This window comes from Lepidochelys kempii, chromosome 7, assembly GCF_965140285.1.
Source record: "Lepidochelys kempii isolate rLepKem1 chromosome 7, rLepKem1.hap1, whole genome shotgun sequence".
Lineage (NCBI taxonomy): Eukaryota > Metazoa > Chordata > Testudines > Cheloniidae > Lepidochelys > Lepidochelys kempii.
The window spans coordinates 485,606-508,742 of NC_136386.1; the positions used below are offsets into that span (position 1 = coordinate 485,606).

At 48.6% G+C, this 23,137-nt stretch overlaps 1 protein-coding gene across 7 annotated transcripts in view; it reads left to right on the forward strand.

Annotated features, from left to right (window-relative positions):
- The window catches only part of SETD5 (SET domain containing 5), a 173,443-nt gene that overhangs the window by 63,317 nt on the left and 86,989 nt on the right, over positions 1 to 23,137 (forward strand). For all 7 annotated transcript variants that reach the window (XM_073350785.2, XM_073350778.1, XM_073350781.1 and 4 more), the window contains exons 2-3: positions 9,003 to 9,177; positions 17,954 to 18,059. In XM_073350785.2, the coding sequence (XP_073206886.1) occupies positions 9,107 to 9,177; positions 17,954 to 18,059 (177 nt within the window). In that variant the 5' untranslated portion in view covers positions 9,003 to 9,106. The remainder of the gene's footprint in view (positions 1 to 9,002; positions 9,178 to 17,953; positions 18,060 to 23,137) is intronic.

Below are 23,137 nucleotides of genomic sequence, written 5' to 3' on the forward strand. Positions count from 1 at the left end.
GTTTTTGTTTGTTCATGGTTGTCTCAGCTGATGTTTTTCCAGTAATAGGAGTTTACTGCTGTGGCAATAAAATGGTTTGAGCATTTGAACAGTTCTGGTGAAGGGAATGCTCCACTTGAACATACCCATTACGGCTACCAAGATATCTGATAAATTACAAAAGGTCCTAGAAATATTGAGCCCAGCAGCCACTCTGGAAATCTCCATCCCTGTTGATTTATAAGCAGCTAAGAGGTTAAATGATGATCACACTATGCAACAGAAGCCAGAAAGCTTGACAATGTGGGCAGAAAGATGGACTCGGGTACACTAGGAATCATGGTGCCAATGATCAGATCTTTCTGGCTGATATAATCAGCTACATCTTTTTGGAGTGCATGCTCCCTTTACTTGATTCCTTCCTGGAGTTTCAAAGGAAGGGAGCAAGAGCCATCATTGCTCAGGGCCACAGAGTTTTTAGGTGAGCACTACTACAAAGCCCCGTGTGCCCCTGCCTCCTCTAAAGCTTGTTATGATGCATCAGGTAGATCAGCAGGAATTCTGATGGCTGACTTTACTCTCTGCCAGTAATATTAGCTTAAGTCGATCAGCCTATTTGTGGCTCAGACCTGCATAGAAGATCTCCCCTTGGAGAATGACCATTTGTTTAACAGCAAAACTGGTAAGAATTTGTAGGATAGATATTATCTGCGGTCTTTGGGGTTGAGTCCTCCTAGCCAGAGAAGGAGACACCCCATTTTGTTTTTTATTTGATTTGATTTGATTTGTTTGTTTTCAATTTCGGAGGCATTATCTTTCATCTGGTTCCTTTTGCCCCCTCTTCTCCAGAAGTCTAAGAGAAGAAACTGTGTAAAAGGAGACACTGTCAACAAAGATCCAGGTCTTTTGTTGCTTGTTCTTCCTGAACAACCAGCTAGATTTGAATTTGATGGGTTGCCTGTGTGCTTCCCCCCTTCCCTTCTCCATTCTGAGGGCGTTTGGACCATGTTTTTTTTGCCTCTGTCTTCACGAACAAGGTCAGCTTCCAGACTACTGCACTGGGCAGCACAGCATGGGGAGGAGGTGACCAGCCCTCTGTGGAGAAAGAGGTGGTTCGGGACTATTTAGAAAAGCTGGACGTGCACAAGTCCATGGGGCCGGATGCGCTGCATCAGAGAGTGCTAAAGGAATTGGCGGCTGTGATTACAGAGCCATTGGCCATTATCTTTGAAAACTCATGGCGATCCGGGGAAGTCCCGGACGACTGGAAAAAGGCTAATGTAGTGCCCATCTTTAAAAAAGGGAAGGAGGAGGATCCTGGGAACTACAGGCCAGTGAGCCTCACCTCAGTCCTTGGAAAAATCATGGAGCAGGTCCTCAAGGAATCAATTCTGAAGCACTTAGATGAGAGGAAAGTGATCAGGAACAGTCAGCATGGATTCACCAAGGGCAAGTCGTGCCTGACTAATCTAATTGCCTTCTATGACGAGATAACTGGCTCTGTGGATGAGGGAAAAGCGGTGGACGTGTTGTTCCTTGACTTTAGCAAAGCTTTTGACACGGTCTCCCACAGTATTCTTGCCAGCAAGTTAAAGAAGTATGGGCTGGATGAATGGACGATAAGGTGGATAGAAAGCTGGCTAGATCATCGGGCTCAACGGGTAGTGATCAATGGCTCGATGTCTAGTTGGCAGCCGGTATCAAGTGGAGTGCCCCAAGGGTCGGTCCTGGGGCCGGTTTTGTTCGATATCTTCATTACTGATCTGGAGGATGGTGTGGATTGCACCCTCAGCAAGTTTGCAGATGACACTAAACTGGGAGGAGAGGTAGATACGCTGGAGGGTGGGGATAGGATACAGAGGGCCCTAGACAAATTAGAGGATTGGTCCAAAAGAAATCTGATGAGGTTCAACAAGGACAAGTGCAGAGTCCTGCACTTAGAACGGAAGAACCCCATGCACCGCTACAGACTAGGGACCGAATGGCTAGGCAGCAGTTCTGCAGAAAAGGACCTAGGGGTTACAGTGGACGAGAAGCTGGATATGAGTCAACAGTGTGCCGTTGTTACCAAGAAGGCCAATAGCATTTTGGGATGTATATGTGGGGCACTGCCAGCAGATCGAGGAACGTGATCGTTCCCCTCTATTCGATATTGGTGAGGCCTCATCTGGAGTACTGTGTCCATTTTTGGGCCCCACACTACAAGAAGGATATGGAAAAATTGGAAAGTCCAGAGGGCAACAAAAATGATTAGGGGTCTGGAACACATGACTTACGAGGAGAGGCTGAGGGAACTGGGATTGTTTAGTCTGCGGAAGTGAAGAATGAGGGGGGATCTGATAGCTGCCTTCAACTAGAATCATAGAATCATAGAATCATAGAATATCAGGGTTGGAAGGGACCCCAGAAGGTCATCTAGTCCAACCCCCTGCTCAAAGCAGGACCAATTCCCAGTTAAATCATCCCAGCCAGGGCTTTGTCAAGCCTGACCTTAAAAACCTCTAAGGAAGGAGATTCTACCACCTCCCTAGGTAACGCATTCCAGTGTTTCACCACCCTCTTAGTGAAAAAGTTTTTCCTAATATCCAATCTAAACCTCCCCCACTGCAACTTGAGACCATTACTCCTCGTTCTGTCATCTGCTACCATTGAGAACAGTCTAGAGCCATCCTCTTTGGAACCCCCTTTCAGGTAGTTGAAAGCAGCTATCAAATCCCCCCTGAAACTACCTGAAAGGGGGTTCCAAAGAGGATGGATCTAGACTGTTCTCAGTGGTAGCTGATGACAGAACAAGGACTAATGGTCTCAAGTTGCAGTGGGGGAGGTTTAGGTTGGATATTAGGAAAAACTTTTTCACTAGGAGGGTGGTGAAACACTAGAATGCATTACCTAGGGAGGTGGTGGAATCTCCTTCCTTAAACATTTTTAAGGTCAGGCTTGACAAAGCCCTGGCTGGGATGATTTAATTGGGGATTGGTCCTGCTTTGAGCAGGGGGTTGGACTAGATGACCTCCTGAGGTCCCTTCCAACCCTGATATTCTATGATTCTGTGATTTCCTTGTGGTATGGCATGAAATTACCAGAAATCTGTGTGTTGGCGATAAGCCAGTTCTCTTCCATGTAGTACTCCTACTGTCTATTCCACTACAGACAGCCCTCTCACAAGATATTGCTCAGAGCTAAAGTGGGTTCTTTATTAAGGGTGAGAGCAATAGAAGTGCCAATGCAGTGCAAAGGAAATGTCTTTGTACTGCAAGAGAGGTGGCCTTCATATCAGACCAGCTCATGGAAAGTAACTGCACTTTTGAATGTGAGAGAATCTCTACTAATGCAAAGAATCGGCCTTTCTGTAGCCCAAGAGCGTTCACTGAATGCCTCGTAGCATACCTAAAACACCCAGGGAGTAAGTGGGTCTCTACCAAGAAAACTGTCTGATGTGGATTGGCAATCTCCAAGCCATAAAGGAATCCCTTGGTTTCCAGTCCTGAGGTATAAACTGGGAAAAAAATATTCAGGGCGAGCCTGAATTCAATACAAGTAAAGCTTTCCTTCTAGAAAAGAGGATTCCTCAGGTCTGGTCTACACTACGGGGTTAGGTCGAATTTAGCCACATTAGGTCGATTTAAAAATGACTGCATCCACACAACCAACCCCATTCTGTCAACCTAAAGGGCTCTTAAAATTGACTTCTATGCTCCTCCCCAACGTGGGGACTAGCACTAAAATCAACCTTGCTAGGTCAAATTTGGGGTAGTGCGGAAGCAAATTGATGGTATTGGCCTCCAGGAGCTATCCCAGAGTGCTCCATTGTGACTGCTCTGGACAGCACTTTGAACTCCAGTGCACTAGCCAGGTACACAGGAAAAGCCCCGGGAACTTTTGAATTTAATTTCCTGTTTGGTCAGCATGGCGAACTCAGTAGCACAGGTGACCATGCAGTCCCCCCAGAATTGTAGTATGTAGAATGTTTCTACGCTCCCCCTATCATCTCTGTCCCTGAGGTTATCACAGATTAGAAGGCGAAAAAAACGCACTCACGATTACGTTTTCCGAGCTCATGCAGTCCTCCCACACTGATAGGGCAAAACTTAATGCATGGAGGCATTCAGTGGCAGAGGCCAGGAAAGAATTAAGTGAGCGTGAAGAGCGGAGGCAGGATGCGATGATGAAGCGTCTGTTGAGGGAGCAAACGGTCATGATGAAGTGTCTGTTGAGGGAGCAAACGGACATGATGAAGCGTCTGTTGGAGCTGCAGGAAAGCCAACAAGAGCACAGGCCCCTGCTGCATCCACTGTATAACTGCCTACCCTCCTCCCCATGTTCCATAGCCTCCTCACCCAAACGCCCAAGAACGCAGAGGGGAAGGCTCTGGGCACCCAGCCACTCCACTCCAGAGGATGGCCCAAGCAACAGAAGGCTGTCATTCAAACAGTTTGGTTTTTAGTGTGGCTACGATAAGCAATGTGGCCTTGTCCTTCCCTCCTCCCCCACCCCACCTGGGCTACCTTGTCCATTATCTCATTTTTTTTTTTTTAGTTAATAAAGAAAGAATTATGGTTTCAAAACAATAGTTACTTTATTTCGAAGGGGGGAGAGTGGCTGGCTTACAGGGAATTAAAATCAACAAAGGGGGCAGGTTTGCATCAAGAAGAAACACACACAACTGTCACACCAAAGCCTGGCCAGTCATGAAACTGGTTTTCAAAGCCTCTTTGATGCTGCTCTTCTAATCACCCTGGTGTCTGGCTGCTCAAAATTGGACACCAGGCAATTTGCCTCAACCTTCCACCCCACTATAAACGTCTCTCCCTTACTCTCACAGGTATTGTGGAGCACACAGCAAGCAGCAATAACAATGGGAATGTTGGTTGCGCTGAGGTCTGACCTAGTTAGCAAACAGCGCCAGCGAGCTTTTAAACGTTCAAAGGCGCATTCTACCACCATTCTGCACTTGCTGAGCCTATAGCTGAACTGCTCCTACTACTGTCCAGGCTTCATGAGCCATGGGAGCAAGGGGTAGAGTGGGGTAGGTGCGACTGTGCAGTGCTGCTGGCTGGGAGAGCAGCCTGAGGCAGAAGCTTCCAACTCTCATGATATTCCAGGCAGGACTGAATCTCCATGAGACAAAAGTTAAAGAAGAGAATGACCTGGAGTCTCTGGCTCCCATTCGGTGCTCTAAGAGGAGGATAGCCATGTCTGTCCAGGCGCCCCGATCGACCTCACCGAGGTCTGCAGGAGCATCCAGGAGATATATGACAGCTGTCCGTCCTACTGTACCATCTGCCACGAAGGGAAGGAGCTGCTGCTGTGTAGCAATGCAGTACTGCATCTGCCAGCAGCACCCAGAAGACATACGGTGACAGCGAACTGAGCAGGCTCCATGCTTGCCGTGGTATGGCGTCTGCACGGGTAACCCAGGAAAATGGGCGTGAAATGATTGCCGCTGCTTTCACGGAGAGAGGGAGGGAGGGGGGGCCTAACGACATGTACCCAAAACCACCCGCAACGATGTTTTTGCCCCATAAGGCATTGGGAGCTTAACCCAGAATTCCAGTGGGTAGCGGAGACTGCGGGAACTGTGGGATAGCTACCCACAGTGTACTGCTCTGTAAATCGATGCTAGCCACGGTAGTGAGGACACATTCCGCCAACTTAATGCACTTAATGTGGACATATACAATCAACTGTATAAAATTGGTTTCTAAAAATCGACTTCTATAAAATTGACCTAATTTCATAGTGTAGACATACCCTCAATGACCGCATGTCCACCCAGTCTTCCCTGTCCTCCCCTTTGGCTCCAGCTCTGTCTGTGTGTGCATCTGTGAAATGCAGCAGTGTAGTGTAAAACTTTCTGGGGTTTGCGTAAAATAAAAGTTAAACAGGAGATGGTTTTCCCATCTGGTTGTCTGTAACAGTTTAGATGTATTTCATTTAGATCCTTCTGCCAGCTTCATATATGGTTATATTACCATTTTAGGAAAAAGAAAAGGAGTACTTGTGGCACCTTAGAGACTAACCAATTTATTTGAGCATAAGCTTTCGTGAGCTACAGCTCACTTCATCGGATGCATACTGTGGAAAGTGTAGAAGATCTTTTATACACACAAAGCATGAAAAAATACCTCCCCCCACCCCGCTCTCCTGCTGGCAATAGCTTATCTAAAGTGATCACTCTCCTTACAATGTGTATGATAATCAAGGTGGGCCATTTCCTGCTCAAATCCAGGGTTTAACAAGAACGGGGGGGGGGGGGGGGGGTAGGAAAACACCAGGGGAAATAGGTTACCTTGCATAATGACTTAGCCACTCCCAGTCTCTATTCAAGCCTAAGTTAATTGTATCCAATTTGCAAATGAATTCCAATTCAACAGTTTCTCGCTGGATCTGGATTTGAAGTTTTTTTGTTGAAGAATTGCAACTTTCATGTCTGTAATCGCGTGACCAGAGAGATTGAAGTGTTCTCCGACTGGTTTATGAATGTTATAATTCTTGACGTCTGATTTGTGTCCATTTATTCTTTTACGTAGAGACTGTCCAGTTTGACCAATGTACATGGCAGAGGGGCATTGCTGGCACATGATGGCATATATCACATTGGTGGATGTGCAGGTGAACGAGCCTCTGATAGTGTGGCTGATGTTATTAGGCCCTGTGATGGATTTGAGCTGGAATTGGCCCACCTTGATTGTAAGGAGAGTGGTCACTTTAGATAAGCTATTGCCAGCAGGAGAGTGGATTGGTGTGTGTGTGTGTGTGTGAGTTGGGGGCGGAGGGGGGGTTGAGAGAACCTGGATTTGTGCTGGAAATGGCCCAACTTGATTATCATACACATTGTAAGGAGAGTGATCACTTTAGATAAGCTATTGCCAGCAGGAGAGTGGGGTGGGGGAGGTATTTTTTCATGTTTTGTGTGTATAAAAGATCTTCTACACTTTCCACAGTATGCATCTGATGAAGTGAGCTGTAGCTCACGAAAGCTTATGCTCAGATAAATTGGTTAGTCTCTAAGGTGCCACAAGTACTCCTTTTCTTTTTGCGAATACAGACTAACACGGCTGTTACCCTAAAATGGTAGGTTTCAGAGTATCTCACACACCTTTCTCCTACAAAAAGAAAAGGAGTACTTGTGGCACCTTAGAGACTAACACATTTATTTGAGCATAAGCTTTCGTGAGCTACAGCTCACTTCATCGGATGCATTCAGTAGAAAATACAGTGAGGAGATTTATATACATAAAGAACATGAAACAATGGGTGTTACCATACACACTGTAACGAGAGTGATCACTTAAGGTGAGCTATTACCAGTAGGAGAGCGGGGGGGGGGACGACGGACGGACCTTTTGTAGTGATAATCAAGGTGGGCCATTTCCAGCAGTTGACAAGAACATCTGAGGAACAGTGGGGGGTGAGGAGGGGATAAACAAGGGGAAATAGTTTTACTTTGTGTAATGACCCATCCACTGCCAGTCTTTATTCAAGCCTAAGTTAATTGTATCCAGTTTGTAAATTAATTCAAATTCAGCAGTGTCTCGTTGGAGTCTGTTTTGAAGTTTTTTTTTGTTGAAGAATTGCAACTTTTAGGTCTGTAATCGAGTGACCAAAGATATTGAAGTGTTCTCCAACTGGTTTTTGAATGTTATAATTCTTGACGTCTGATTTGTGTTCATTTATTCTTTTACGTAGAGACTGTCCAGTTTGACCAATGTACATGGCAGAGGGGCATTGCTGGCACATGATAGCATATATCACATTGGTGGATGTGCAGGTGAACAAGCCTCTGATAGTGTGGCTGATGTGATTAGGCCCTATGATGGTGTCCCCTGAATAGATATGTGGACACAGTTGGCAACGGGCTTTGTTGCAAGGATAGGTTCCTGGGTTAGTGGTTCTGTTGTGTGGTGTGTGGTTGCTGGTGAGTATTTGCTTCAGGTTGGGTGGCTGTCTGTCAGCAAGGACTGGCCTGTCTCCCAAGATCTGTGAGAGTGATGGGTCATCCTTCAGGATAGGTTGTAGTTCCTTGATGATGCGTTGGAGAGGTTTTACATAGGGACTGAAAGTGATGGCTTCCTCCTACAGTAACTTTTATATTCTCAAGTTTGTTTTCTAAGCAGGGATTTACCCTGGGTTTCTGCATAATTCAGTATTCTCCCCCTCAAAAGTCTGTGACATTTTCATCAATTCCATAGGCTTTCTTTGCAGAAATTTTGGGCAGCAGTGAATATAGAGCTTAAGCCTGGGTTTTCTCGTCACAGTACTGGGAGTTCTTTTCACTCCACACTCAGCAGAGTTGTGGGCCACAACTGCTCTCTCAGGGTGAAGTGATCATGATTCCACCTTCTTTTTCTGAAATGAACCAGTAAGGTTATAGTGTTCCTTATTGGATTAATCTATCAGAAAAAAATGTAACCTATGACTTGGCTTGACTGTTAGGAGAGGTGCAAGATGGGATTCTGGAAGCTTGGGGTCTTCTGTATCAATGAGCTGTACCCCAAGTAATCATTACAGAATTCAGGGGATGGGCTCTCATGTAAAGAGCAGCCTTGATGTGACCTAGAAATAATCTGCCCACAGGTCGGACACAATGGCAGTGTATGTGACATGAATGTAAATAAAGACGTCTGGCTCCTTATTGCCCTACCACTCAGAATGGGGTTTGTTTGTATTTTGCGGAGGGGATGGGGCTAGGTTCATGAAGGGTTGTGGGGAAAGGTAAGAGCTGTTAGTAATTGGATGCAAAAGGAATGAACAGCTTGTCTGTTAATCAGCACTGAGTTTAGTTTGGAGAAAGTAGCAAATTGGCTCCTTTTAGGTTGAGGCGGGTTGTAAAGAAGGACTTTGGGGCTGAGGGTGATAGTTTAGCAACAAGCACAGGCGGTTGTGCATGCCACCTGCTGGAAAGCTGCTTACTCTCTCTCGCCCCCTCTTCTGAAAGTCCCCATGCGGGAGTGGTATAGGGAAAAATATGTTCATATAACAAAGGTTAACAAAAATGCAACATACTGTTTTTTCCCTGCTAGGTTTCCCCATGTCCGTGACGTGCTGGCCGAGGCTCTGCGGCTCCTCCCCACCCTTGGAGCAGCCAGTCGCTACCTTTTGGACTCCGTGATCCCTGACGGACGTCATGAGCATTGCAATCGCTCTGGGAGTCACCACACCAGATACATCCTACTCAGATATGGCTGCAGGATCCGAGTAAGTGGTGTTTCCTCTGAATGCATGTGATTGAATGCAGAGGCAGAGGTGAGCTCCTTTTCAGACTCCAGCATGTCTGGCAAACTCAGAATGGAGGGAACAGATGAACTTGAGACCACAATTAGGGGAAGGGGGAGATCCAAAGGTATCGAATTCCTCCTTCCCAAGGCCAATACAAAAGATATATGCTGCCCCCTTTGAACAGGCTCCGGGGAGAACATCCTTGTGGGAAATCCTCAAGTGCCCCCTTTGCATGAGCCTTGGTTGTGGGTGCTGAAGTTCTCCACATGGTTCTGTTTTTTGACCCTGTGGCAGGACTGTTGTTTCAGACTCTGGTGAGTAGCTGTCTGGTAAAATTTCAAACTTTTTCAGTATTTTTCTCTTCCTCTCTTAAAATCTCTTTTGTATGGTGTTGCTAGTGCAGATAGCTGTAATGTTCTACCCCAAAGGAGGCTTCATTTAGGGTGGGTTAAGAGAGTCTGGTGTGTCATTACCTGGAGTACAAACTGGACCATTGAACAGCTGTGTCCCCTTAATTCTCTAGCCTAGGGTGCCTTTTACACCTCTGTGCTGTCAGAACATCCATATCTGGCCTGCTCACACAGCCGTCAGCATGCAGATTCATTCCCAGCTAAATACATGAGCACTGTAACCGGTCACTCATGAATTACATACAGGGCAACACCTGCAAATTCTTAGTCCCAGCCTTGTTCCCCCAGAAATGTGCATGCTACCGAACAGCGCAAGCTCCATCATTTCATCAAAGGAAAATGATGTATGCACCAGCCTGGCTTATCTCAAATGGAGCTTCCACACACTTTAATCCAAACACACTGGTTAAGATAAAAAAAAATAAGATAAGTTTATTAACTACAGAAAGATAGATTTTAAGTGGTTACAAGTGATAATGCATAAAAGTCAAGATTGGCTACAAAAGAAATAACAGTAATATGCAAGCTGATACCTAACTGACACTCTGCACCTCAAAATAGCACCCTTAAACCTCCATGTTCAATTCTATGCCTTGTGAAGTATCATTTCAGAAGTCTTGATTTGTTGAACATTACTATCCCATTGAATTGTGTGTTCCTATTGCATCTGAAGTTACGAAGTATTGCTGTGTGTTACTGAAATATGTTGTGAGCTTGGGAGATGTCCACAGCCAGCTTTTCAGGGGCAACAAAGGAGCACCTAATGAGACAGATTTACATCAGGATTAGCCAGACATGATTTGATGGCCCATTCAGGGAATCCACTCTTCCAGTGGCCATCTCAGAGACTCCTCAGCAGGCAGGTACACTGTGGAGGTGGCCTAACTCATGTGACACAGCAAGAATCTTTCTAGCAGCTGGAGGAAAGTATAAAAGAGGGATAGTAACATCACCACTTGACCTCTCTCCTCCCTCATCTTAACACCTGGAATATTACCTGGAAGACAAAGACTTTGAACTGGGGAGATTGGTCCCAGGCTCAAAGGAAGTACAGCCTTTGTATTAAGGACTGTGAGCTGCCTGTAACATCTATTAGGATGAGAAAAGCTGTTCAACTAAAATCTTGGTTAGTCTGAGTGTAGACTGCGTTTCTATATTTATTTTTTATGTAACCAACTTTGATCTCTATGCCTGCTACTTATTATCACTTAAAATCTATCTTTCTGTAGTTAATAAATCTGTGCTATATTTTACCTAAAACGCTGTGTTTTCGGTGGAAGTGCTTGGGAAATCTCAGCTCAGTTTAACAAGGGCTGTTGCACGTCCACTACCCTTTGTAAGAGTGGCAAACTAATGAGCTTGCAGTCTCCAAGAGAGTCTTGACCAGAATACGCAAAAAGAAAAGGAGTACTTGTGGCACCTTAGAGACTAACCAATTTATTTGAGCATGAGCTTTCGTGAGCTACAGCTCACTTCATCGGATGCATTCGCGCAGCTTATGCTCAAATAAATTGGTTAGTCTCTAAGGTGCCACAAGTCCTCCTTTTCTTTTTGCGAATACAGACTAACACGGCTGCTACTCTGAAACTTGACCAGTATAAGACAGTATATTTCTGGGGTGAGAGGCTGGGAACTGCGGTGATTGGCTGGTGCCTCTCTGTATAATTCGTGACTGGCTGAGAGCGCATTCATGTAATTTAGCTGGGTGTGGAGCTCTACATGCTGATAACTGAGTGATCACAGTGTCTAGAGGGGTTTGTTGTTTGTCACTGGCATAACATTGTGTGAGACAGCCCAGGCTGGAGAGTCAAGGGGGCACAGCAGTCACACTTTTCCAGGTTGTGCCCCGGGGATCCTGTCACACTGTCTTAACAAGCTAAGTGTCCTTAAAAGCTAGGGTTTTGTCTCATCATATGCTGATGTAAATTTCACAGGCTGGGTCTCTCTTCAGCCTGGGACCACTCCCCCTTAGTTCAGTTCTTTGGGAGATGTTGCTAAGGGACACAGTAAAATCACCTTCCTGAACTGTGTAAAGAGCAAAGAGATGGGAGGAGAGGTGAAATGGAGGCCACAAGGTTTGTCTCTCTCTCTTTTATGTCAGCCTCCCCTCTTTGAGGATTACTCCTATCTGGGGTGCAGGCAATAAAAATAGTCTATTGTGGATGTGAGGGTTGAGCCATCCCTGTGATGAAATGTAAATTCCTTGTTTACACCTTCCTGTTGCTGAAGAATGGCTTTTTAAGCTGGTGATTTGCTCTTTAACACCTAACTGGGGGGCTAGTATGTCTTTGTCTCAGAAAGTCAGGTCCAAAACAGCTTTTCAAACTCCAGAACATGTGACAACATTATGCAGTAGAAACGTATTACTTTACGTACAATGTTGTTATACGTATTTTACCAGGACAATAAAGTTCAACGATTGAGTTTTCAGGTGATGCCTCACAAGGCATACTTTGTACAAATTTTATCATAGTCACGTAAAAGTGGTGACCATAATAGTATAGATCATCAAACCAGTATACTTCCAGCTTCTGTTCCCCTGCATCTCTCAGTGAAGTCCTGACTGCATCTACTGTCTCCGAGAGATGGGCCACTTGTTTATTTTTTTTCTTTGCATTTACCTATTCTCTAAGGATATCGTCAGCACAGGATTCTCATACCTGAGTTTTGTGCTTCCCAACATCAGACAGACCACCCCAAGCTCTGTTAACGTTGATCCTGAAGGACTTTGGGTTAGGTTATGAACTGTCCTCTTTCTCCCTTGGAATATTGATTGTGCTCAACCAAGAAGCTCCCCACAGTAGATGCTGCTCCTGCTCTTTATCTCTCAGGCCTAGTCTGCACTACAAAGTTAGGTCAATGTAACTTGCCTTGCATGGGCCTGTTTGTGCATTTTTGCCCAAATTTATCTCTGACTGACATAAGTGACCCATTACAGTGACACAGTAAAATCACCTTCCTGAACTGTGTAAAACTATGATCGACCTACTGTGGTCAATGCAGTGAGAGTGTAGACACTGCATGAGCCATGTCAACACTAACAGTCCTCCAGCCAATGTCCCACAGAACCCCAGGCCACACAGCAGTGACTTCTCTATTCACAATTTTAAACTCTATTACTTAGGGGTGGTAGAAACTGGAAGCCCCCCACTTTTAGATACCTTATATGTTTTTTGAAATGTCCTTTCCTGGTTGCCCATCTTAGCAAGCATACCTAGCAGCTCATCTTTTTTTGTGTCCAGCACATACAGAGAGGTACTAGATGCATTTTTGCCTGGAACAGGCAAGAAGTGTTGCATCTCCAGGGCCTGTGGAGAGAAGACGCTGTGCAAGCCGTGAGGAAGTGGGTTTTTTCCCCTTAGTTGTATGTGAACCTTAATGTTTTGCATGAATACTGTATGTACCTCAGTTTCCCCTGCGCATGACACTAATGCCTACGCGGTGGAGATAAGGGTGTGTGTCTTTTGCTGAGACCCCTAGGGGCAGATGAGACTGCTCCAGCTGCCTGCATGTAGACAATGGCCAAACCCCTTCGTAACCTGAGAACCAAGTGACATTTTGCCAGGAAACGACACAGACTGGAGGAGGGGCTATGGGCATGATGGAAGCTAGGCAGCTGGAAGGGGTCAGACTCAGGGGGAGGGTCAGGATTCCAAGACTCTGGGGTTTCCCTCTCACCAAGGTGGACTTTACTGAATGGTCCTACTCTCTGTGCTAACAAGATCCGTTCTGCGCTATGTTCTTGTTGACTAATAAACCCTTCTGTTTTACAACACTGGCTGAGAGTCATTTCTGACTGTGGAGTTGGGGTGCAGGGCCCTTTGGGGGCATGCAAGGCTTCCCCAGGCATCCCATTCAGGTGGACTCACTGCGGGGAACTCACAGTGTGAACAGGGGTGCTGAATGCTCCGAGACTGGACCCAGGAAGTGCCAAAGCCAAGGAGACTTCTTGCCCTGGACATCATGCCTTGAGGGGAGTCACACTGCACCAGAGTCTTGGCTAAGCTTCTCCCAGACTGTGATACCCATGAGGGTCCCAAGCAAGAAGACTCCCAGAAGGGGCCCATGGTGAGAGACAGGCATCCTGGAGGTTCAGAGAGGTGTGGTTCCAGGAGGCACTGGAGCCCGGGGCTTATCCCCCAAGAGAGTATGGTCCCCTCGAGAAGGGCTGTCACGATGAAGGAGGGTTCCTCCCGGAGATCGTAAGGAGCCGAGAGAGCCTAGGGCCTGTGAGTCCATGATACAAACACAGCTGCGGAACAGGCAGCTTGCACTGGGGATGCAAGCAAAGGGGTGTAACAGGGATCAGTAGCAGTGCCGGGTGAAAGCGAAGGAACTTTGCCAGGGATACCACAAGGCAGGGGAGGGCAACTCCTGCTACAGGTATCCTTTTCTTTGTGGCCCTCCCATCCCAGTCCAGTGGTTCTTAGTATGGTTATTTTTCATTGATTCTTTCATTAACACCCCAATATATGAGTAAACAATGTAACACTGTTGCAAAAAAAAGAGAACATCATTTTGGGCTGTATTAGCAGAAGTATTGTAAGTAAGACATGAAAAAAATTCTTCTACACTACTCAGCACTAATAAGACTTCAGCTGGAGTATTGTGTCCAGTTCTGGGCACCACACTTCAGGAAAGATGTGGACGAATGGGAGAAAGTCTTGAGGAGAGCAACAAAAATGATTAAAGGTCTCGAAAACATGACTTAGGTTAGATTGAAAAAATTGGGTTGGTTTAGTCTGGGGAAGAGAAAGCGGGGGAGGGGGCAGATGTGATTACAGTCTTCAAGTGGTGTTCTCCGTAGCCATTGAGGACAGGACAAGAAATAATGAGCTTAAATTGCAGCTTGGGAAACAGCGGTGTAGGGTTCTCAAACTGGGACGGGCACGGAATGTATACTTGGGAGGCATGGGAAGGCGGAGTGGAGAGCAGCGGCTGCTGGCTGGGTGCCCACCTCTGGAGGCAGAACTGCCGCCGCCAGCCGGGCAGGAGGAAGGGCGGCATGGTACGGCATTGCCACCCTTAGTTCTGTGCTGCGGCTGGCGGTCGCGCTGCCACACAGCTGGTCGGCCAGAGAGTTAAATGGCACCGTCTGAATCAGTGCCGCATTGGCTTTAATATTTTGTGGGAGTTGCACGTTGATTTTTTTTTTTTTTTTGTTAGCAGTATATGTACTTGTGCGGGGGGGGAACTACTACAGACACGAAGAAGAGGGGCGCGATCAAATATGTTTGAGAACCACTGGTCTAGATAATACTTAGTCCTACCTTTAGTGCAAGGGACTGGACTAGATGACCTATTGAGTTCCTTCCGGTCCTACACGTTTATGATTCTATGATCTGATGGATCACTGAGTCCAGGACCACTTCTTTATTTCTAGCTTTGTAACCATCAGCACCTCTTACCTCAGTGCCTTATTTCACTTTGAAGTCTTGGATCTCAGTAACTTTAAACTGCAGCAGGAGAATGTTGGTAACAGGCTAAGACATTCAGCATGTTTTCTGCCTGGAGATCAAGTAGGACATGTAGGGGAGTCAGATCTACCTGCAGATGTCACTCAAAGCATTCAGAATCCCTCCAACCCTTCTACAGGGCACAGTCTTCCTTCCCCAGCTGTGAGACTTGTGTATGTCCAGCATAGAGCTAGCCTGATGTGCTTTGAAAGAAAAATCCTCAAAATGTAAGCCTGAGTTGGTTTCAACTGCTGTGTGCCAGGTGGAGTTACCCACCTCTCTACAGTTCTAGCACAGTAGGTTTGCGTCTGAAGCATTCTGCACCAATCCCTCAAAGCTAAGGACTTCCCCATATGCAGAGTCCCTGAAACCCTACGAATCTTGGCATGTGAAGTTGGTGGTAGCTAGGCATTGGCTCTGAATAATAAGTATTAGCTGGCTGCACTGTCACTGATGAAGTTTCCATTGCTAGGCAGTGTTTTGTAAGGGTCTTCAGCATCAACTTATCCTTCATGTTCAGGGCGGAGGTGGAAACGTGAGTGGCAGTGTATGCTGAAGGGCCTGGCCATCTTAGCCTTGTTTATCTCTGAAGCTGCCTTGGAGGCTGTAGGTGCTCCACCCTTAATTCAGTTCAGCTTAATTCATAAACCAAACTGAATTAAACGCTTAATGCAGTTTAACTAATCCACTTTAAAATCACACCTTTAGTTAATGCAGATTAATTTTCCTAAATGTCCCTGTATAGACAAAGCCTTAGGCCTGGTCTACACTACAGAGTTAGATCAACGCAAGGCAGCTCATGTCAACGTAACTATGTAAGTGTCTACACTAAAATTTTGCTCCCATCAACATAACTGCCTTGCTGTACTGACTGAATATCTCCACCTTCACAAGCAGTGTAGAGTTAATGTAGCTAGGTCAATGCAGGGGCACTGAGGACACTGCATTGGTTACATCAACTGTTGTTGGCTTTCAGAAGCCATCCCACAATGCCCCACACTGACAGCACAGTCAGTACAAGCGCTCCGGGTGAGGACACGAACCATTGACACGAGTGTAGTGTGGACACACAAAAGTGATTTAATTACTGTGGTGGCTCTATGCCGATGTAACTGAAGTAGACATAATTTTGTAGTGTAGACATGCCCTTAGTGTTTCGAGTTCTGCTGGATTCACACTAGCAACACAAGACCCAGGAGAGAGAATCCTGCTTTTCTGTCTGCTTTGTCCTTTCTCCCATGCTATAATCTTTGAAGGGGAGACTGGGGCCAGGTCTACATTATAAACTTACATCAGTATAACTACTTTGCTTGGGGTGAGAAAAAGCCACACCCCTGAGCAACGCAGATATACCGACCTAACCCCCGACGTAGACAGCACGATATTGATGGCAGGGCTTTTCCCATCGCCACGGCTGCTGCCTCCTGGGGAAGTGGAGCACCTTCCCTGATGGGAAAAGGCCTCCTGTTGGCGAAGTAGCATCTTCCCAGAAGCGCCACAGCAGCGCAGCTGTACTGCTGCAGCATTTTAAGCGTGGCTCTGCCCTAGAACTACAGATGTGATTCAGTTACTTCCTGTCTCGTTTTCAGTGCAGCCATAATGGTGCACGTGCAGTAGTAGTGTGTCCTCTTCCGTCTCCTGTTTTGGAATGCTTCTCAGTTGAGAGGATGTTTCCTTTCTGGTATTCTGTTGCTGACCTCGTTACCTACCACTTCCCTCTGCTGAATTGCAACTATCCCTCCTCTACCCAGGACTCCTGCAGTCCTTCACCAATAGCACACTGTACAATTGATTTTGACCTGATGTTTTTCACCACCATGTGGTGAAAATGTGCACTGTCACTTTAAGTTAGCAGCAAAATTCCCATTCAACAATTGTAGGAAGCACAAAGCCAACCTGCTTTGCCTGTGGCCCTTTTCTGTCCAAGCTATGAGTTTTATTGACCCTTGTTTGCAACATGGAATTATCTTAACCATCCCAAACTGTGCAAGATTTTTTTTTAGGACAACTGTATCTTCCATACAAATTATATTCCCCAAACACTGTGAAGTTAAGTGACACTAAGGCTTTGTCTACACCAGCACTTTTGTCGGCAAAACTTTTGTCAGTCAGGGGTGTGAAAAAAAGCACACACCCCGACCAACATAGTTTCACTGACAAAAGCACCAGTGTGGACAGTGCTATGTCAGATGCTCTCCTGCCGACACAGCTACCACCACTCGTGGGGTGGGGGGGGTTAATTATGCCACCGGGATAGATCTCTCCTGTCAGCGTACAGCGGCGCTGAGAGGAAGAACAACAGGCATAAAGGCAGGAGGGGTGTGTTCAGCTGCAATTTGGAGATGCTCTTTTTGGACTGAGCGGAGGAGAACGTGGTGGTGTGTCAGTGTGGTGAGACTGAGACTAAATCAGCACTGGCCAGGCAGAGGGTGTGGAATGGGGGACAAGAAGGGTGTGATAGGCCCAGATAGAACAAGTCCGTAGAAGGTTTTAAAATCAAGGCAGGAAATCTTGAACTGTATCCAGAGGTGAATGGGAAGCTCGTGAAGGAATATGAGAGTGTGCACATAATGTGGCTGGCTGTGTCAGCATGTTTCTTACTCCTTTCCTGCTTCAGCGTGAGGAGATGAGTTAGTTACTCCTTATTCAGCATGACCTCTGCTTAGCTGCCTGTTCTGTCAATCACAGGTTTATCCTATACCCCCATCCTCCATGTATGAGCCACATTGTGAAGTGGATAATGTACCTCAGTTTCCCTGAGATCTCTTAACAGTGCATTTACAGTTGTGCCAAGTGGGAAAGAGGAGAATGCTGAGATATTGGCAAGTGCCTGATAAGGGGGAATTTGGTGCTACACTGATGTGTCTGTCTTCTGGCAATTTTTTGCAGCCCAGAGTCCGTGGAAGCTAGTCCAGCTGTCGATGAGAAGAATGTATACTCCAGTCATGGCTATGAAGCCACCCAGAGGCACAGCTATCGAGGACTGCCTTATGCAGTGAGTACTCACTCCTTAATCTGCAGAGGATTACGCTGTACTAGCCCCTTACTTTATACTCTGCTCCTCCCCCACATAACACTGAAGTGCTGTTTTATTTAGCTCCAACTTTATTGGCTGCATACTATATAGTCTACTGTGTACCTCTATCTGAGAGAGACAGAGGCGATGAGTGGGTGCGGGCATGTGGGGTCACGTGCCTCCCCAGATTTCTGCCTTCTATTTAGCAACAGCTTCTAGAGGTTTTCAAACTGTGGGGCAAACCTCATCTCAGCAGGCCACGCAGTCTGTCTTGGTTGGTCGGGGCGCAACCAAAAATTGTACCTCCAAGGGGAGGCTCAGTTCAAAAAGTTCGAAATTGGCCTGGTAAGGTGAGTCAGGGAGTGGAGGTCCCTCTCCAAGCTACGCTGTGCAGGGGCTGGTGTTGCTGCTTGCCCCCCAGAACATTCCTCCTTGCCCCCCAAATACTAAACCTCTGTACTAAATAAAATGCGTTGGTTTCCATTACAGGATTTTTCTCGCATACCTCCTGATGAGAGCTCATGTACCCCTAGGGGTATGTGTGCCCCGGTTTGAAAACTGCTGGTTTAGCTTGTTTTGGGGCAACTGCAGTGTGACTGAGTCCTGCCATACCTGCTCCATTTTGTGTGTTAGTTACTCTCAAGGCCCCACATTCTCTTCAGCAAGCTTGACGTAGATTCAGTGGCAAGATCCCCTGGTGGTTCTTCGAGTGATTGCTCATGTGTATTCCAGAATAGGTGTGCATGCTCGCCACATGCACCGGTGCCGGAAATTTTCCCCCTGGCAGTGCCTGTAGAGGGGAGCACCCCCCTGCAGCCCCTGAAGTGGCGTCTGCCTGGCGCGGTATAAGGGGGGCTGCTCTCCCCTCACCCTCAGTTCCTTCTTGCCATCAGTGAAGGTTGTCGGAACTGCTCAGCCCCAGCCTTGCTGCAGCTCGTCCCCAGAACTCTTTGTTTGTTCAGTAGTACCTGTAGTCAGTCAGTCATTGAGCCCAGGCCGGGGCATGCCCCGCACCGCAGGCTTTAAGTCATGCGGCTCTTGTATGCGCTCTATGCCAAGGAGCGACCCGCACGCGGATAGTCTGCGCTGCTTGGGAGAAACCCATATCAGCGAAAGGTGCAAGATCTGTAAGTCTTTCAAGCCCCGGACCAAAAGAGAAAGGGACATTAGGGTCCGGGCCATCCTGATGGAGTCGGCGCTGGCCCCAACCCCAGCATGCCACTCCAAACTGGTACCTGGCACTGCGGCATCAGTACGTGGAGACCCTCTGGTACTATCGTCCAGTCGGCACTGCTCCCCATCCATGGGGCACGCCAAGAGGACCGGAAAGACTCCCCTCGGTGCCGTTGCAAAGAGGAAGTCTGGGAGAGAGGCTAGGCCCATGTCAGCTAGTCCTTGATCCCCATCGGGCTCTAGGCCTCCGACTCACTTTGAGCAGAGTAGTCCGGCCCCTTCGGAGCAGGCCTCTCCGGGTGTCCGGATGCCATCTACACCCAAAGCCCTCCAGGCAGCCAGGGACATCGTGTCCATGCCGGTGCTCGGAGCTCTGCCGATGTTGGCCCCATGCCACGACTGGGATCACCATAGTCACCAATGGCCCAGTACCAGTCTCAGTTGAGGGAACGTTCCCGACACCACTCAGGGCTCAGTCCATGTGGATTGCCCTCAATACCGGCCAGACTGTCCGGATGGGTGCCGTCCGACCGGGATTCCCGGCACCGCTTGTCTTTGCGAAGCGAATACCGCCGGGACCGTGGCAGACGTCGCCAACGGTCCTCGTCTCACAGGACATACCACAGTTGGTTGCAACACAATCGTTGATGCCGTTCCCTCTCGGACTCCTGTTCCAAGTCCCCGCCAAGGCACCAAAGCCCGGCCATCGAATGCTTGCATCTCACCGACGCGGGTCCTCCCGTCAAAGCAACTACTACCGTCAGTGCCGCTCCTCCGCATCGAGATCGTGGTCCCGTGGCTGGCGTAGATCCCAGCACCGCCGATACTCCTGGTCCAGAGGCAGCAGCGGATCATTCCCAGCCTGGCCTCCCCTCACAGCTGCTCGTCTACAGGCCTAGCTAGCCAGCCTGAACAGCTGGCCCCACTGGTGCCTCAGCAAGCGTAATGGCACCAAGTGTTGTGGCCGGCCCAGTGGTACCAGCAGGCACCGTGGCCGCCGGGGCCTCAGAAGCACCGTCGGCATCCCTCTTTCGACCACCAGAAAAAAGGTCGGGGGGACCTGTGTCCTCGGTACCATGCCTGGAGTCCGTCCAGGTGGTGGATCCTCCGGTGCAGGATGACACCCAAAGCACCGCACTGGCCTCGCCCCATCTGGAGGAGCTGATTGCAGCCTCGCCCCCCTCCATCCCGCAGGAGGACTCCCAGGCCCACCAAGACTTCCTAAAAAGGGTGGCAGCGAGCCTCCACCTCCAGGCTGAGGAGATGGAAGAGCCCTCAGACTCCCTGTTCAATGTGCTGTCCCCTTCAGCACCGGGCAGGGTGGCCTTGCCTCTCCATGAAGGGGTGGCAAGAATTTCAAATGCCCTGTGGCAAACACCAGCTTCGTTGGCTCCCATCTCTAAAAAGGTGGAGCGCAAGTACTTTGTACCCACGAAGGGACACAAATATCTGTATACCCACCCGGAGTCCAACTCCTTGGTGGTCAAGTCGGTCAACCACAGGGAGCGGCAGGGGCAACCAGCCTCGACCCCCCAAGAAGAAAGACTCTCGGAGGCTGGATACTTTGGGGAGAAAAGTTTATTCTTCGTCAAGCTTTCAGCTACGAGTAGCAAACCATCAGGTTCTCCTGGGCCACTACGAGTTTAAACTCTGGGAATCCCTCCCCACGTTTGAGGACTCTTTCCGGGAGCGCGATAAGGAGTTTAAGGCACTTGTGGAGGAAAGGGCGGCGGCTGCAAGGGCATCCCTGCAGGCCGCTTCAGATGCATCGGACACGGCCGCATGGTCCATGGCCTCAGTGGTGTCCATGAGACGGGCGTCATGGCTTCTGCTCCCTGGCCTCTCCAGCGAAGCGCAGTCATCAATGCAAGATTTCCCTTTCGACGGGAAGGCTCTGTTTGCTGAGGAAACAGACACAAGGCTGCATGGCATGAAAGACTCCTGCACGACCCTCCAGACCTTGGGCCTCTATGTCCCTCCTCCGGCAAAACCCAAGTTCAAGCCGCAGCAGGCTCCTGCCCAGGCCGCCCTCCCAAAGTACGAGGCTGCCCACAAAAAGCGGCGGGACTATAGAAAGTGCCCGCAACGGCAATCTCAGCCTGCTCCCCAGCCTGGGTCTTCTAAGGGCAGGCGGGCGGGCAGGCAAAAGGCATTTTTGACAGGATGCTCGGGGGGACCCTGCTGGTTCTCAGACGGGACCTACCCCCAGTAAAGCCCAATCGATTGTGTGCTTTCCTCCCTGAATGGTCGCGGCTCACCTCGGACCAATTGGTCCTCAACACCATCTCCCAAGGTTACACCCTTCAATTTACCTGCTCCCCGCCCAACCCACCTCTGCCCCCATCCCTCCTGGGGGACCTCTCTCACGAGGCTCTGCTCGAGCAGGAGGTGGGGCGGCTCCTGGACCTAGGAGCTATAGAGGCTGTGCCCAAGTGGTATTACTCCCGGTATTTCCTTATCCCGAAGGCCAAAGGGGGGCTCAGGCCCATCATGGACCTGCGAGGCCTGAACCACTACATGGTGAAACTCAAGTTCGGCATGGTTTCCCTGGTCTCCATCATCCCCTCCCTGGATCCCTGGGACAAGTATGCTGCCCTCGATCTACAGGACGCGTACTTCCACATCCACATATTCGAGGGGCACAAACACTTCCTCTGTTTCGTGGTGGGACGGAGTCACTACCAATTCACGGTCCTACTGTTTGGTCTGTCCACTGCCCTCAGCGTCTTTACAAAGTGTATGGCGGTGGTAGTGGCCTACCTCAGATGCCAGGGGGTCCAAATATTCCCATATCTGGACGACTGGCTAGTCAAAGGCACCTCCCGGTCGCAGGTGAGGGATCATGTGGCGCTCCTCCTGTCCACATGTACTGCCCTGGGACTGTTGATAAACAACGCCAAGTCCATGTTAGTCCCAGTCCAATGCATAGAGTTTATCAGGGCGCTACTGGACACAACGTCGGCCAGGGTGTCTCTCCCACCAGACAGGTTTGAGACCCTGAAAGGGCTCATCGACTCGGTCACAAGGTTCCCAGTGATGACAACCAGGGCTTGCCTGCAACTGCTGGGTCACATGTCTGCGTGCACAGATGCACTCCATTATGCCAGACTAAGAATGAGGCCCCTCCAGCTCTGGTTGGCCTCGCAGTTCTCCCAGGCCACAGACAGAATGGACAAAGTCCTCACCGTGCCAAACTCGGTGATCACCTGCCTGTGGTGGTGGTCCGCCCCAAACAACGTGCCCCAAGGGGTTCCGTTCAGGGACAGGGTCCCGTCGTTGGAGCTGCTATCCGATGCGTTGGACCTGGGTTGGGGGGCCCATGTGGGGAACTTTCAGACCCAAGGCCTGTGGTCTCTACAAGACCTACCCTTTCATATAAAAGTCAAGGAACTCAGGGCAGTGTGACTGACATGTATGGCCTTCCACTCGCACCTGGAGGGAAAGGTAGTCAGGGTCCTCACGGACAACACGGCCTCGATGTTCTGTATCAACAGACAAGACGAAACTCAATCCTCTGCCATGAAGCCCTCAGTCTGTGGGACTTCTGTATAGCCCACAACATCTACCTAAAAGCCTTCCACTTGCCAGGTGCCTGGAATGTCAGGGTGGATCGCTTGAGCAGGAATTTTGCCTCTCAGCACGAGTGGTCTCTACACCCGGCAGTGGCTCACCAGCTCTTCCGAAGGTGGGGTACTCCCCAGATGGACCTATTTGCGACCAGGCAGAACCGATGATTCCCCCGTTTCTGCTCCAGGGGGGGCCTAGGGAAGGGCACTATCTCCGATGCCTTTACCCTGTCCTGGTCAGGCCAGCTCCTCTACGCCTTTCCCCTGTTCCCTCTGATCAGCAATGTTCTGGAGAAAATAAAGACAGACAAAGCCAGG